The sequence below is a fragment of the Capsicum annuum genome, chromosome 1 (assembly GCF_002878395.1).
Source record: "Capsicum annuum cultivar UCD-10X-F1 chromosome 1, UCD10Xv1.1, whole genome shotgun sequence".
Classification (NCBI taxonomy): domain Eukaryota; kingdom Viridiplantae; phylum Streptophyta; class Magnoliopsida; order Solanales; family Solanaceae; genus Capsicum; species Capsicum annuum.
The window spans coordinates 253,882,215-253,899,580 of record NC_061111.1 but is presented as its reverse complement, the minus strand read 5'-3'; the positions used below and the strand labels follow the sequence as shown (position 1 = coordinate 253,899,580).

General features: G+C 38.4%; 1 protein-coding gene across 4 annotated transcripts; it reads left to right on the top strand.

Annotated features, from left to right (window-relative positions):
* Positions 1–2,062: 2,062 nt before the first annotated feature.
* LOC107851223 (probable complex I intermediate-associated protein 30) lies at positions 2,063–17,011 on the top strand. 4 transcript variants are annotated; one of them, XM_016696169.2, is made up of 8 exons: positions 2,063–2,251; positions 4,672–4,754; positions 12,794–12,907; positions 13,535–13,591; positions 14,832–14,923; positions 16,062–16,142; positions 16,284–16,385; positions 16,510–17,011. In XM_016696169.2, exons 2-8 carry the CDS (start codon positions 4,703–4,705, stop codon positions 16,696–16,698), a joined length of 687 nt encoding a protein of 228 aa, XP_016551655.1. In that variant the 5' UTR covers positions 2,063–2,251; positions 4,672–4,702; the 3' UTR covers positions 16,699–17,011. The 4 variants fall into 4 exon arrangements, 3 of the variants coding, with proteins under 3 accessions (XP_016551655.1, XP_016551664.2, XP_047258061.1); XM_016696178.2 differs by having other exon boundaries at positions 2,087–2,251; positions 4,619–4,754; positions 16,273–16,385; XM_047402105.1 differs by having other exon boundaries at positions 2,091–2,251; positions 4,619–4,754.
* The last annotated feature ends 355 nt before the right edge of the window (positions 17,012–17,366 follow it).

The following is a 17,366-nucleotide window of genomic DNA, read 5'->3' as shown; positions in this document are numbered from 1 at the left end:
CTGATGTTTGCATCAAGATAATTTGCATATTACATCCTTTGCAATACGATCCTTTCGTGAGCGTTTTATCATTTCTTTTTTTTTTTGTTAAAATTTTATTTAGTGATAAAGTTCAAAATAATGGAGGAATTTGTTTGTTAATTTGTTCATGATAATGAATAACGATAAGTCGATAACGATATAATTTAGACTGATGAAGCAAACATCTGTTGGGCTGATATTTGCATCAAGATAAGTTGCATATTACATCCCTTACAATACGATCCTTCGGACTTCTTGCATGAATATAGTATACTTGTATACTAGGCTTTCTTTGTTTTTATGTTCTACTTGTAACAATTCTTTATGTTAGGTCCAGTTCGCTTCAGTTGGACTCTGGACATGAAGGAGGTGCTAAAGTATTCTTATGTATCATGAATTCAGGTTATTTGAAGATTTAAAGAGAAAAGACATCTTTTCCCCCCTGAACTTGTCCTTCCAACTCACTTTAACACTTAAATTTAACTTCCGTTTATTTACCCTCTTAACATCTTTAAAGTGAATTAAAATCCCCCCTTAACTGCCAGCGTGTAAACAAGCGTTGTTGAGCGCGTTAAAGCTCATTTTTTGATCTATTTAATTTCTTTTAAATATTTATTTAAAGGGAAAAACGCATATACTTGTAAAAAGAAAAAAAAAATGCTAATATTATATTAAAATATAATAATTATTTTTTTAAAAATACACCTTTTATTCTTTCTTCTGCAAAACATCAACAACACTCAAATTCTTCCATTAACAACCTCAAATCCATTCTCCACCAACACTCTTCTTCAATTTTTTTTCATTTTCCTCTATTAACACCATAAAGAACAACCACAAAACACTAAATTAAAAATAAAACTCTCTATTAAACACCTTTTATTCTTTATTCTCCAAAACATCCACAACACTCTTTTAGTAGGTTGTTTAATGTTGAGCTGAGAGTTTAGGCTCGAGTTCATCATCATTTGGTTTAATTAAAAATCAGATTACAAATGGATGGTGTTTTAGTGAGAGACGGTAGGGGTGGGGGGACTAGAAGGTACACGTGGGAAGACTTGTTCGACGTTAATCTGTTCTCCGTAAAAAATTTTAGTGTGCCGCTTGTACAATTGCTATTAAGTAGTCTGGATGTTTTGAGAACAGTGGCACTGGCAATACAGTACAGAAGATCAAACTTAATTGTATTTTATTATTTTGTTTTTGGTGCAATCAGGTCTACTCAGGAGATACGATATCTATCCTACAAAACAGTACTCACCTAGCATTTGTTTGTAAGTAGTTCAGGGGAATAATTTTATATGCTCTCTGAGGCTATCTATTCAGAAGCATTGTTCTGCTCCCATCACTTCTCAAATAACTAATACAGATCAAAGGATCCGTCTGCTCAGTTTGAGTTTTTCTAGCTTGAAGGTGTTAGCAACAACCGAGTGAATGTTTTTGAACACCTTTTGTGTAGTGTGATTTTACCCATAAATATTGTTTTACTTTTCATGCTATTTCTACACCAAGTTAGGCTGCAGTCAATTGGTAGAAATACTCACTGAACCAGGTTCACTATAATAGTTTTAGATGGTTATAAAACTAATAGTTACAATTTGATTCGAGTACGAAAATTTATAATGACCTATTTCACCACTGAGATTGATTGAGAAGATGGAGTGGAGAAAACAAAGACGATTATGATCGATGAATGAGATTTAGTGTTTTGTTAAAGGAATTGGGGCGGGTTGAATTTTTAGAGTATAAAATTAATTAGCTTAATTAAATATTAATTAGCCAATAGAAATGTGCCACATCATTAATGAAGTAGGGTCATTAGTTAGCCCTTAAATGAAAGGGCAAAATAGGCCTAATAGGTTGACGGAAAAGACATTTTAGGTTCAATGAATAGATGGAGGACATTTTTATACCATTTCACATAGTTGAAGAGCATTTTAGGTCCTTTTTCGTTATTTTTATTACGCATCAAATTAGAGGTGTGGATTATCAAAATTTAAAATTATTAATTTAGTCCCAAATAACTTAATCAATTTCTTTTAAAGGTTTTTGACCCTGGCCTATAGTCAGACCAAAATTTAAAAGGAGACTTAAAACTCCGTTCCTCCCATTTTCTCAAATAACTTCATCCATTTCCCCTGATTTAAGTAACACAAAGCAAACAAACTCACTCACAACAACACCCGATCGCACAACTCCACCTCAGTCGAGGTTTATCAGTGGTGCCCCGGTAAAGTCTCCTCTCCCTCACTTCTTTCTATTGCAGATTTTTTCTTTTTTCTTTTATGTTCATGTGAATCTTTTGTTGTGGAGTTGAGACCACAAATTGCGCGATTCTGCTATTGTTTGTTGATTGTGATGTATTCGTGCTGCATCAGACTATAATTCCAAGTAAATGGGAGGGTAAATCAGTGACTACAATAGTGCGAAGAGTTTGGTAAAAGTTCTGCCTGCAATGTGTTCGACAAATTGTCTGAGAGACGATTTCGTTTGCCGGTGAAGTCTGAGGAACCGAGCAATATTAGGAGATGTTTATAAGTGAATGTGGGGTTATACTGTTTTATTTAGATTTGACCAATTTGTAAAGAAATGGAGATTGATGAGAGGGAAGCTGTTACATGGAGCAGTATGCTCATCTCTGGCCATGGATTTTGAATTGCTGAAATAACCAAGCGACATTAGGAGATGTTTATAAGTGTGTGGGGTAGTTTGGGTTGATTTTTAAGTGTTTTGTTCAAATTTGGCCAATTTGTAAAGAATTGGAGATTGGGGGAAGGAAACTGTTACATGGAGCAGTATGCTAATCTATAGCTATGAATTGTAAATTGCTGAAATGGGTTCTTTTATTTGTTTACTTGAGTTGACCTTTTACTAAACCTGATCTCTATCTTATTGTGTGCTCAATGAATTCGCCGCTGAAGTCTGATTAACTGAGCTCTATTGGGAGTTGGTTTTGAGAAAATTTGGGGTAGTTTGGTATATCTTGGAATGCTAGGTTCAATCGCTGGAGTCGAATATTTTATTTTTAGAATTTTCTTTTTAGGCTGAATTTTTTGTTACAAGTTGTTGGTTTACACTGCTAAATGGAAGAATTGTTGATTGCTTATTTTGATGGTTGTGATGTGAAAACTCTATCCTATGAGCTAATACAACCAATTCTCCTATATGAGCAGACTAAAGGAAGCTCTCGTAGGCTTTTCCTTACCAAAGACATCTTCTGAAAGTAACAATGAATTTCTTTAGCTGAACAACACTATTAATCTAATCGAGATATTTTGACTAGGAGTTTCAAATGGGTAAATTGGGTTAAATTTATACAAAGCAAAGCATACTATGTTAATATACGAGTTATGATCTGATCCTTCCAATAATCTATTTGGATAAACGAATAAGGTCAATATCGGTTGAGTTTTGGGTCGTGAACCAGTTCGCGCAACTTGAGGTTATTTTATGGACTTAGAATAAAGTTCATTTAGTTGACAATCTTTTCTCGAAAAACAACTCGAGAAACTGGTGTCCATCTATGTGCCGAGTTTAGGAGCTAGAGAAAGGAAAGAACAAGCTCAAAAGCAAAACTAGGAGTCAAGCTTAAAAGTATAGTTTGATTTTGTTGATATTAATAAGTTTGTTATAGAGGTTGATCGGTAAAGCAATGAAATTTCACCAATATGTGCCAAGAAACTAGAGTCTGATAAATCTACCAGCAAGTTGATTTTGAGATGTTACACAAAATAACATTGACCTACCCCGTTAAAATTTTGATAAATTGGATGGGTTTTATATATATATGTCAAATTTGATACTTCTAAATGTGACTATATCTAATTGTGAATTGCATTACAAATGTGGCTATTCTGATTCACCTATTTCTCTTTCATTTTCTCCAATTTTCCGGACTTTAGTTGTTGCGTTTGCTTAAAATCTAGGGTAAAGCATTTCAAAATTTTCTTTTGAAAAATGCGTATTTGTAGATCCTAGCGACTCTCTTTCAAGCTTGCAACTTTTTTGCCTTTTTTATTTTCTTTTGTTTTACTTTCCACTTATTTGGATTGACTCGGGCAATTTCGCCTAGTTAAGTAGCTTGCACTGTAATAGTCAATTTGCTATAAGGTATTTTTCTCCATCAATTCTTGAGAGTTTGTGTGAGGGATTTTACAGAGAAGAAGAAGAAAAGGGAATTTTTCTTTTGGAATTTTAATTGTTTTCTTAGTTGATTTTAACAGATTTATTTAGGGAAACCGTTAGTTTTATAAAGTTCAGTATTAAAAAGCGTCTATTTCTTGCAAACAACGAGGACTATATCTGTTACATAGCATCTATTAAGGACCAAAATAGTGCGACCCCTATAGATTAAGTACCATTGATCATTTTCTCTCTTTTTTCACATAGGCAGCCTGCCTCCTTCTTGTAACTGATTTAGCACTCTTATTCCTTTGTATACTATTTTTCTCCAACTAATTGAACTTTGAGATACAATAAAGTAAGGAGAGACCACTGCCGGAAGCAAGGAAGCTTTCCGTAAATAGATTGGTATACGATTTCAAGCAATTTAAGTCTTTAATTTCACAGTAACCATGCCTTGCTTTTTGTTGTGCAGTTTCCTGTCTCTAATAGCTGAAATTTGATGGAATTCTCAATTCAATGTTGCAGGAGTTTTTTCTTACTGGAGGGGAAGTTCGATATGTCCAGGTTTCGCTCACTATTGCAAGCATCATTGAATGCTACCAGAAAAGGTATTTCACCATTATCGACCTGAATGTTCTGGAACTTTTGTCATCCAAATTATCTATGCCACCTCCTTTTCTATTTTAGCAGATGCTTTTCATTTCTATTTCCTGTTACCAAATACTCCTAGGATTTGATGTTCAACCCATTGTTTTATCCTCTTCGCTGACATGAGACAGAATATATATTAATCCGAGCTTGTGATGCAAAAGTGCAGAATCGCAAATGAAAGAGCTCAAAAGAAAGTACCAAAATTAATGAGAATCTCAAAATGTCTTAAGTTATGAACTAACAAATTAGCTAAGGAAATCTAAATTGGCAGCCAAAGAACAAGTTTTGTTGATGTGAAATGATATTTATACAACATATGAGAGAAACTTAGAATCAAGATTGACCTCTACACTTAGTTACAAATGAAATCCCAATTGACTCCTAACCAATTCTCTGTCCGGATTCACCTAACTTCCACTAACAAACCTTATGTTTGCTTCCCTGGAGATACATCTTTGTCAATTGCATTCACCATTTATTTTGGTGCTTTTGGAAGCCATTTAGTTTTAGCTAGTTAGGCCACTTTGAAATTTATGGGAGTTTTGATTCATAAGTCTTTTCTCGGTAGTATGACAATCAAAATGGGGTCATACTTTCCTTTCGTTTACCATTTTTCACAGATCAGTTAACCTAAGTTGTTAAAATGGCAGGGCGATCCCCCAGAATTCATGTCATCTTTAGAAACTTAGAGATCTCTCTGCTCCAGTGTCCTTTCACATCTGGAAGAATCCTATGAATATTCTATAGCATATATAAATATAGAAGGTAGCTTGATTTACTCCTATTATAATTAGATATTAAATTAGATATTGACTTGTATTGATTAGGTATTTATTTGTATTGATTTTCTTTCCTTTTAGGACATGTAAACTTAGCTATTTAAACCCCAATAGCTCAAGGAATAATCAAGCTGATTTCTCTCTTATTTCTCTTTCATTTCCCATGGTATCAAGAGCCTGATTAAGGCCAGCAACATTGGAAGAGAAATTTCAAACTCATTTTTTTTCCAGCTGTTTTTCTCAGCTGTCCGAGCAGATCTCTATTTTCGGAGGTGTTGTGATCAAACCAACTCCACCATGAGACTCGGACCACCGGCGCGAGCAAAACCCAGTCAGCTTCCGATAGACAAATCTGTTTTTTTTTTCAGATTCCAGAAGACAGTTCTGTCCAGTTCATTTTTTTCAGATTCCAGTCAATTGTTTGCTTCAAGGTTCCTACTATTGCAGTTTTTTTCCAAATTCGGATTCCAGTCAACTTTTTGCTTCCACATTCCTACGATTGTAGATTTTTCCAGATTCCGATAACATCTACCATCTACATTATGCCCCTCAGTTCATATATTTTTCAATAAACCTGTGGTTTCTAGCAACCCGAACCACTCCATCACCATTGAACCCTTGATAGGTAGTGCGAACTACTTATCTTGGTCTTCCTCTTTTCAGCTATGGTGCAAGGGACAAGGGGTTCGGAACCACTTGGATAAACAAGCTATGGATATTGATGAAAAAGATAAGGGGGAAGATTGATGCTCAATTGTGCGTTCTATTATGGAATCTATTGATTTGAAGTTGATGTCGTTGTTCCGACCATTCTAAACTTGCTTCTTGGTTTGGGCAAAGGCTCGTGGTCTATACACAAATGACATGTCTCTTTTTTATAATGTTATTTCTCTGTTAACTAATCTTAAAAAGTAGGATTCGAATATGTCTACGTATCTTGGACAGGTTAAGAAGGTTATGGAAGAGTTCACTGAGTTGATGCCCGCTACTCCAAGTGTTGAAAAACAATTGGTGCAACGTGTGAATATGTTTCTGGTTTTTACACTTGTTGGACTTCCATATGATCTTGACTTGGTGCGAGCTTAAATTTTGGGGAGTCCCATTGTTCCTGCTATGGATAACCTATTCACTCGATTGTTGCGATAGGCTGCACTACCTATGTCGTCTACTTACCCCATGACACCCGCAGAGTCTTCTGTTCTAGCATCCCAAACTGAAAATCAACATGCAAGCCGCTCTGGGAAACCTTGACCAATCTTTTATATGAGAAGGAAGAAGAATTATTATCAGCAATTACCGAATAAAATTGCTTGTAAGATGCAATCTTGGAAAGGAAAATTGCTATCTTATGGAGGAAGGGCAGTTTTGATCAAACATGTTTTGCAAAGTATCCCAATACATTGCTCATCAGTAATGAGTCCTCCCTTAAATGTGTTGAATACTATTCAGAAAATGCTAGCTCAATTCTTTTGGAGTAGTAAAATTGGAGAAAAGGGAAGACATTGGGTGAAATGGCAAACAGTATGTTTACCACAAGATGAAGGTGGTTTGGGTTTTAGAAGCAACAACAACAACAACAAACCCAGTGTATTCCCACCTAGTGGGGTCTGGGGGGGTAAGATGTACGCAGTCCATACCTCTACCTCTGATGAAGTAGAAAGGCTGTTTCCGATAGACCCCCGGCTCAAGACACGAGATACCACACAAACACATAGTAAAGCACAGAAGCAGATTACATAACATAAATACGGCACCCATAAGTAATATAAAACAGAGGAAAGCAAAGGAAAGCACACAGATTCGTAATAAAACATGGAACACGGAAGACGGAATCATAACAGGAATAAAACCCCCACCAAGTAATTCCCTACACTAGCGACCCAAACTGGTCCTAATCCTCTGCCGAAATTCGCGCCCTCCAGACCTTCCTATCTAGGGTCATGTCCTCGGTGAGCTGTAACTGTTCCATGTCCCGCCTAATCACCTCGCCCCAGTACTTCTTTGGCCTACCCCTACCCCGCCTAAAACCATCCAACGCTAGCCTCTCACACCTACGGACCGGGGCATCCATGCCCCTCCTTTTCACGTGTCCGAACCATCTCAATCGTGCTTCCCGCATCTTGCACTCCACTGAAGTCACACCAACCTTCTCCCGGATAGTCTCATTCCGAACTCTATCCCCTTTAGTCAGTCCACACATCCAGCGCAACATCCGCATTTCTGCCACCTTTATTTTCTGGACGTGGGAGTTCTTAACTGGCCAACACTCCGCTCCATACAACAAGGCCGGACAGACTACCACCCCGTAGAATTTGCCTTTAAGCTTGGGCGGCACCTTCTTATCACACAGCACCCCCGACGCGAGTTTCCACTTCATCCATCCCGCCCTAATACGGTGCGAGACATCCTCGTCAATCTCACCGTTACTCTGGATCACGGACCCAAGATACTTGAACTTATCCCTCTTACATACCTCCTGTGCTTCCAGCTTCACTACTACCTCATTCTCCTGCCTCACGTCATTAAACTTGCATTCCACATACTCTGTCTTGCTTCTGCTCACCCTGAACCCTTTAGACTCAAGAGTTTGCCTCCACACCTCTAATTTGTCATTCACACCCCCTCGAGTCTCATCTATCAGAACTACATCGTCTGCAAAAAGCATACACCACGGCACCTCCCCTTGAATGTGCCGCGTCAACACATCCATCACCAACGCAAACAAAAAGGGACTAAGAGTAGATCCCTGGTGCAATCCTGTCAGGACAGTGAAATGCTCTGAGTCTCCTCCCGCCGTCCTCACCTGGATTTTCGCTCCATCATACATATCCTTAATTACTCTGGTATATGCCAGCGGTACTCCACTCACCTCCAAGCATCTCCAAAGCACCTCCCTGGGGACTTTATCGTATGCCTTCTCCAGATCGATAAACACCATGTGCAGATCCTTCTTCCGCTCCCTATACTGCTCCACCAACCTCCGCACCAAGTGGATTGCCTCCGTCGTCGAGCGGCCGGGCATAAATCCGAACTGGTTTTCCGAAATAGACACTATCCGTCTCAGCCTCACCTCGACCACTCTCTCCCAGATCTTCATAGAGTGACTCAATAACTTAATCCCCCTATAGTTATTGCAACTCTGAATGTCCCCCTTATTCTTATAGAGAGGGACCATGGTACTCCACCTCCACGCCTCGGGCATCTTTGCCGTCTTGAAGATTTCATTAAACAATCCAGTCAACCACCTTACACCAGCCTCTCCAACGAACTTCCAAAACTCCACCGGTATCTCATCCGGCCCCGTCGCCCTACCCCTTCGCATCCTGCGGACAGCCTGTCTAACCTCTTCTACCTTAAAACGTCTACAATAGCTAAAATCCCAACACTCCTCTGAGTGCTCCAGTTCCCCTAACACAATATCTCTATCCCCTTCGTCATTCAAGAGCCTATGAAAATACGACTGCCATTTCTTCTTAATGTGGCCGTCCTCCACCAACACTCTACCGTCCTCCCCCTTAATGCACCTCACCTGATCGAGGTCACGACCCTTCCTCTCCCTAGCCTTAGCGAGTCTAAACAACTTTTTCTCCCCTCCTTTCTCCTGTAACCCTGCATACAAGCTCTCAAAAGCGGCCGTCTTAGCTGCCGTGACTGCTGACTTCGCCTCCTTCCTCGCTAGCTTGTACTCTTTCCTGTTTACCCGCTTCTCCTCTTCGTCCTTACTTTCCACCAACTTAGCATATGCCCCTTTCTTGGTCCCCACTTTCTTCTCCACCTCTTCATTCCACCACCAATCCCCCCGACGGTGCCCGGCCCGGCCCCTAGAAATACCCAACACCTCACTTGCATTCTCCCTGATGCACTTTGCCGCCCTGTCCCACATACTATCCACGTCCCCCCTACACTCCCACTCCCGCCAACCTCTCCCCTATCTCCCACGCATTCACTGGCGTCAGGCCGCCCCACTTAATTCTCGGTCTATACTGCTTAGTCCTCCTCTTTCTATTCTTCTTTATACCCAAATCCATAACCAAGAGCCTATGCTGGGTCGAAAGATTCTCACTCGGGATGACTTTACAGTCCTTACACAACGCCCTATCCCCTTTCCTAAGCAACAAAAAGTCAATCTGAGTCCTGGCTACCGCGCTTCGAAAGGTGATCAGGTGCTCGTCCTTCTTCGGGAGCCCGAGTTCACCACCACCAGCCCAAAGGCCCTCGCAAACTCCAGTAGGGTCGCCCCCTCGTCATTTCTCTCCCCAAAACCAAAACCCCCATGCACGTCACCAAAGCCTCCCGGTAGCGCCCCGATGTGCCCGTTGAAATCCCCTGCTACAACAATCTTCTCCGAACTAGGCACGCCTCTCACCACCTCCTCCAAAGCCTCCGAATTGGTGATATTTCTATGGCATTATATTGCAAACTTTGGTGGAACTTTAGAACCACAGTGTCTTTGTGGAAGGATTTCATGTTTAATAAATACTGCAAGAAAGAGCATCCAAAAATAGTCATGTGGAAAAATGGGGGAGGTGGATCTCAAGTGTGGAAGAAGATGCTTATTGCTAGGGATCTGGTGGAACATCTCATTATATGGCAACTGAATCAAGGAAATTCTGATATTTGGTTAGATAATTGGACTGGGCAGGGTGACCTGTTATCTATAATGGAAGGAGGACAAGAAGAGCAAGAACAGTATAAGAAGGTGAAGGATCTGGTAAGGGAAGGAAACTGGGATGAACAGCTGATTAGAACTTTATTCACAGAGGAGATAGCAGACCATGTTCTTAAGAAGGTGACACCTCCATCAGAAGTAGAGAAAGACTGGCCAATATGGAGTATTGAACCTAAAGGTTTGTTTACAGTGAAATCAGCTTGGAATTATATAAGGAATAGGGAAAGTATTGACCATATTTTCAAGAGGATATGGGTGAAAGGTTTGCCCTTCAAGATATGTTTTTTCATGTGGAAGTTATGGAGAAGAAAAGTTCCTGTTGATGATATAACAAGGAGGTTTGGAATGCAAGGCCCTTCTAAGTGCTGGTGTTGTGAGGAACCAGCAGTGGAGACAATTCAGCATGTCTTCAGGAGTTCTTTTTATGCTAACAGGACCTGGTCCTACTTTTCTTCTTTTGCAGGTATTACTATTCAGAATTTGACACTGGGAGGAACAATATTAAGTTGGTGGAATGCACAAGTAAAAGGGAGGGAACAACCATACTATTTGGCTACGCCTAGCGTTATTCTATAGGAATTGTGGAGAAAACAAGAACATCTCCGGCTTGAGGATAATAGACAATGCTACAAGAAACCTGAGAATGTTATTGAAAGTCAGAAAGCCAGAGCTGGAATTTTCAAATGAATGGCCAAATATAATTAAGGAGATGGGCAATTTAAAAATGAAAGTTAAGGCTGGTAAAGTCTTATGGAAAGCACCAGAGGAGGGATGGGTAAAGTACAACACAGATGGAGCAGTTAGAGGTGCAGAAAGAGGAAGCTCATATTCATTTTGCTTGAGGGATGAGAAAGGAGATATCTTATTTGCTAAAGGAGAACAACAGTACTATGCTAACAGTATGCAAGCAGAGGCTTATGCAGTCTTTTATGCAGCTAAACATAGTACAACATCTCAGCACAGTAAGATTATATTTCAGATGGACTCCTTACTTATGCAGAAGCTACTAACAAAGGATTGGCCTTGTCCATGGAATATAGCATACATAGTCAAACAAATCCACAAATTCATGAAGAATAAGCAAGTACAGTATCAGCACATATACAGGGAGGGGAACCAATTGGCAGATTATCTAGCAAATTTGGCATTACAAGTTTCCAACAGTTACAGAGCAGAGGTAAAGCTATCCTAAACAGTGACAAAGGGTAGAGTCCATATTTGCAAATCATACAAGTCAAGGGGTAAAGAGGGGAAGGAAATTTTTACTGAAAAGGCTACAGTTAGTATCTATACAATAGTTAGCAGTAAAGGTACTAATTCTAAGCTATTACAGTCATCATGAAGGAAATTCAGCAACAAGAGAAGATCGATGGGCCAAATGGAGCAACATGCACCTGAGAGGAACAAGGAAAGCTGAACAATGGTGGGGCCAATCAACTCCTTTTTATCATCTGTTCTACATCTACGGAGGAGGAACAAGAGATCGACGGGTCAGATGGAGCAACATGCACCTGAGAGGAACAAGGAAAGCTGAACATTTGTGGGGCCACTCAATTCCTTTTTATCATCTCTTCAACATCTATGGAGGAAGAGCAAGAGAATTTTCGCTATGTAGATCTGGAAACTACAACAGAAGACAAGAAGAAGGAAACATACCTGGATACTACAGCTTCAAGCTGAAGACTAGATCCATCTTGTTTGACCAAAAATACATCCTTTATCTCATTTATTGGAGAATGCAGCTGAAACACAAGCAATATCGACATTCAGAGAGTATGAGGTACAGTAAAGATGTGAAAGAAAAGATTATCAACTCTCATCTTCAAGATGATTCAGTTCTGGATCCTCAAAGCATTAACAGTTTGAATCTTGATAAAGATGAAGGAAGATATAAAGATGGAGGCGGATATATTCTTAGGATTAGGAAACTAATCTTTTTTAGAAACCCTAAATAACATTTTAGGATTATGTAATAACATTTTTCTCTATCTTTTTTAGAAACCCTAAATAACATTTTAGGATAATTCAGGTAAAGATTTGAACTTTGTTTACTGTTTAGTTATTGTGCACTAAGCTTTTGTTCACATGCTCAAACCATCTCAATCTCGTTTCTCCCATCTTGTACAGGAATTATGTAGAAGGAAGAAGAACAAGAGTATAAAGAACCTTTTTTAGCGGCACAGCTACTTTGTCGTGCTTAGCTGCAGAGATTAATTAATTTCCTTTGTCACATTCTTGTTGTTTTTACTCGTACTTCTTGCTTCATTAGTTTGTGATGGGTATTAGTTATCTTTTGGGATTTGTGGTACTCCCTATCTAGCTTCCTCAAGTTGACAGTTGTTGACCAGTTTTTGGCTAAACATATAGCAGTGTATACTACTGGCCCTGAGTAATGAAACTTGTTTACCTGGTCAAAAGAAAATAAAAAAAAATAACAGTGTATTCTTCATTGAATCATCATGTGAGTAAAATGGTGGTCTTTCTTTATTACTTTTAATTCTATCAATTATCATAACTTTCAGTTGGTAATAACTTTTTTCACCTGTAGTACTCGCGGGGAACATTGAAGACCTAATTCCACCCAGTGAAAGATACATTTTCAACTTTAGTTCAAAGGATGAGCTCAAGAATTGGCATTTGTACTCAGATTCAGAATATGGAGGTATACAAACTTACATACTTCTCTTACATGTAATGCAAGTACTTGGTTGCCAAGCAAGAACTTTCCTGGGGTATATTGTAACCTGTTGTTTTGGTGGAATCAGTTTTCCTGATTTACTCTCCTTTAGTTATAGGCTTTCACAGCCTTATGTTGCACAGGGTTCTTAGTGGAGGTGGATTCTCAGCTTTACGGAAAACATTGTTTTCCATTTGAAATGAATCTATTATTTTGATTACTCCAATTTAAAAAAGGGATATAAATAATGAAAAAATTATTCTATTTTCTTGAGCATCTAATTACAAAGGCTAGATTCTTTGGTTTTATCCAATACACTTGTCTTTTCATATCAGCCTCTATTATGTGAGGGGCTCATAATTGTTATTTTTGAAAATCAGAGTGATGGTACTCAAGGAGAGTACTGAAGAAATGGAGCATTTACAATCTACTTCCTTCATTAAAAAAAAGAAAAGAAAAAGAAATGGAGCAATTACAAAGTTAATCAATGACTACAAGTCTCCAAGAATCATGCTAGGCATCTATAGACTGAGGATTTCTTTTATTTTGTCCAGGTGTTTACCTAACAAAAAAATTTAGTGACTAATAAATATCCGGATGATAATGTCTCAGGTCTATCCTCAGCAGCTTTGGAGATTAAGGACACTGGAAATGGGTCAACTAGTGTTGGTAAATTATTTTGAATGTGCATACTGATCTTTAATTGAGTTTCTGTGTTATGGTTGTTGCATTGATCTTCAATTGAGAATGCCGTGATCAGTTCTCCATTATCATCTCTGAGTGCTCCACCTGGTCCTGCTTTACCATTGCTACTTTGAAACTTCCATCAGCATTCAACTTTAGGCTTCCTGCTTCTGGTTTTTGCCAGCAAACCACCTAACCTTGGTAATTGGCTTAAGCTTAACTATATCGTGGCAGAAGTCTTTCCAACGCAGAGTAAGGTTGCTTCCTGGAAAGGTGTTAGTGTTGCAATTTGTAGAGTCCTTCCACTAGTTGTTCCAGTTTGTATCTACTGAATTTCTTTTGATTGTGATGCCTTCAAGCACAAGTTTCTTTCCAGATTGCCCAACAAATAATAATTGGAGTTATATGTAAATTTAATTTGTGAACGTCATTTATGGGTTTCACGCCTTCACCTGCCCACCAAGAATTAATCACATGGCTAATAGGTAAATGAGAGTGTTTGATGCCCGACGATCGCAAAACACACTACAAACTATGCGCTTTAGTTTAAGATCGTTTCCACAGGAATTGGTTGTAGTAATGTATCAATATAATCTGTCTCAATATTATCCAGGAAATTAAACTTTAGTTGTTGGTATGGTTAAACCACGAATGTAAATAGAAATTGTAGACTAAATATAATAGACACACGTGTTGAACGTTATTAATAATATGAGAAATAAGAGAGACTGGCGATCCATGTATATGCTCTCGTTAACTAGTATTGTAATTCTTGATCTCTTCTATCTCTCTACCTATACTCGCAGAGCATAGCCAACTCAAGTCCCGGATAAGGGAAGAGCGTTGTAGTAGGTTGACAGACTGCGTAAAAATAGTCAACTTCCAACGCTTCATATAGCTGAACCCAACTTGTTTGTGATCAAGAAAAACTAATTGATTGATCTTTTTTATGTGGCTGCTATAAACGCACTATAACTGGAGTAGCACTATTTGGGTCCTTCAGTGTTGTATCTGGAGAAAGCCATTGATCTCGGAGAATTCCACGGAGCCTAAAATTCCAATACGTGATTTCTTTGTTCTGTCTCACCTATTTTACTTTTTCAATCTTTTCTATTGTAGACAAATTTCTCGGTAATGATTGTGGAAGTATGTTAAAAGATGTTATTTAATTAGTGTTACTTTTCTGGAGGTTCATTTTGCACATTGAATAGAGATTGTTTGACAGGTGTTTTCTCCGGAAACCTCTCTTTGGATGTTATAGAAGGATCAAAGTGGAATATGACTCGAAGTGGCTTTTGTGGAATGCGGTCTAAAAAGGTCAATGCTACTCAACCATCCTAATAAATGCTTTGTCTCTTTTTCTTGTTTGAAAATGATAAGCAACAGATTCAAGATGAAAATTCAAAGAAAGAAATGACAACGCCCTAGAACAGCAAGAGTATAAAAGGACTTTCAGTTTCCATGTATTTTTTTCTTTTTCTCAGAAAGAAAAAAAATACATGGTAACTGAGTCCAAGTAGATAAATAATGGATGAGACAGCATCTCGGTCAGCTTGGGCCATCTGCACGTCTTGGACTTGGGTCATCTCTATTGTATGTTTTTGTTTCCTTCGTTGCTGTTGATAGACCTTCTATAAAAAGTTCAGATCTGTCAAGTTGGCTGGATTAAGCCATGAACCAACCCATTTAACCCCTTAAAAGTGGTCCCCTACTTCCAGGATCCAACTCTTGATTTGGCTGACCCTCTAACGTAAGGGGCAAGTGCCGGGTCCATTACTTAGACCCCCTAACTGGACCCAGCAAGGAATTGCTTGATGGCCCACGGACCAACCCAGCAGGGTCTTACTTGGTAAGACAGTTCTTTTTAAAAAAAAATAGGTATCTCCAACGAGACATAATCAAATTTATTTGTATACTCAAACATACATGATCTGGATGTGAAAGTCGAGTGATCTACTCCTCAAGTCTATCAGTGAACCATCTCTTCAGACCCCGGGGATAGGATAAATGTTAGGTCTTTTCCCCTCATTTTCTGTTCTCCTTGTTTTAATTGAAGAACTATCTTTATATTTGCAAAGTCGTACTTCTGTAAGTTTGTGATATTTCATTTGCATGCAAGATAGTCTTTTCTTTTCGGATTTCAAATTTTTTATTAGTCAGTTCTTAAATGTAAGTTTCATTTTTCAGATTTTGCATATGAAAGTTTATAAAGTAGGATTTTTTGCTTTTTATTTGCTATATGGAACCTTTATTATATCATTAGTTGGCTTTATCAGAAGAGTGATTCTCATATAGCAGGCACTAGTGATGAAACTTCACAAAGGACTTGCCTTAATGCCTTCGGTATAATTCACATGTCATTTTTGACTGTCCCTTAGACAATATTACTATATAGAGGAAGTGGGTTTTTTTATATATCAGTAGCGTTGCTTCTCCTGATTCTTTTTTCTTGCAGTTCGATGGCTTCATTGATTTGGATGGATATGACACAATAGCTCTTAAACTTAAAGGGGATGGAAGATGCTATATTTCTACAGTAATTTCCTGTGTCTCGTATTTATTGGAGATGTTTTAAGCACATCTTTATTTAGATGTCCATGATTTCATTGAACTGCTGCTATTGATATGTGGATGAACTGTGAGAATAATCATGTCTCACTCAAAAGTTTAACTGCAGATATACACAGAGAATTGGGTCAATAGTCCAGGACAAGATGAAGATAATTCATGGCAGGCATTTGTTTCTGTGCCAAAAGATAATAACTGGTATATCGCAAAGGTAAGTTCTTTATTTCTTTCCTCCATGTGATGTAAAAACTCACATCACCGAAGGTTCACAAAAGTACTTGTTCAATTTGCGGGAAGAGAATGATAAAGGGGGTTGGCTTTTATTGGCTGTGTAGATCCCTCTTACTCGTTATGCACCTACATGGAGAGGGAACATAATAAACGCAAGGATGGAGATGAATCCAGCTCGAATCGTTGGTATGTCTCTATCTGTCAATGCCGAAGGTGGTGTTCCAGGTGCGAAGTCTGGGCCTGGTGATTTCGAAGTTAAAGTTGATTGGATCAAAGCCTTGCGGATGCAGTAAGCAAAACTGGAACATCTTAAAGAATGACCTCAAAACGCGTCCATACTTACCAGTTGGGCAAGATTGTGGGAGTTGGTATTTTTGAAGTCTTATCAATCGGAGATTTAGAAGATAAAAGAGAGAATCGAGCTGATGAAAGGAGTAAAACGTTACTACTATTCACTTGGCTTAAATGCAGCGTCTCTACCCACAATCTACACCATCAAAGTCAAATTATCAGATTTTTCTCTTGTAATAAATGGGGCTCTTCAGTTTTGTTAGTACAAGATTTGACAATTAATATTTCAATAATGTGCTTATAATTATTTATTTATACCGTTCCAAGTAATGACAGAAAATCATGTCTGCATAATTCTCACCGTAAAGCAACACCCAATGTAACGATTTCCTAGCTAACTTAGCATGTCAGGGGGCTAATGATCATCATCATCTATAATCAACCAAATTTTCTAGAGACGTTTCACCAAATTCAGAAGAGAACCAAATATCACTTGGAAGCTTTATCAAGTATATGAAAAAGGCTGAATGCATGCACGTCCCCTTTGGAATACTTTGTCACATGTCCATGTGCTTAATTTAAACTTGGTGTAATTATGACATGTTTCCACTATTTCTATTTTGTGTCTGTTGACAAGCGTCCAAAAGAAAAATAAAATTGATTATAAAAG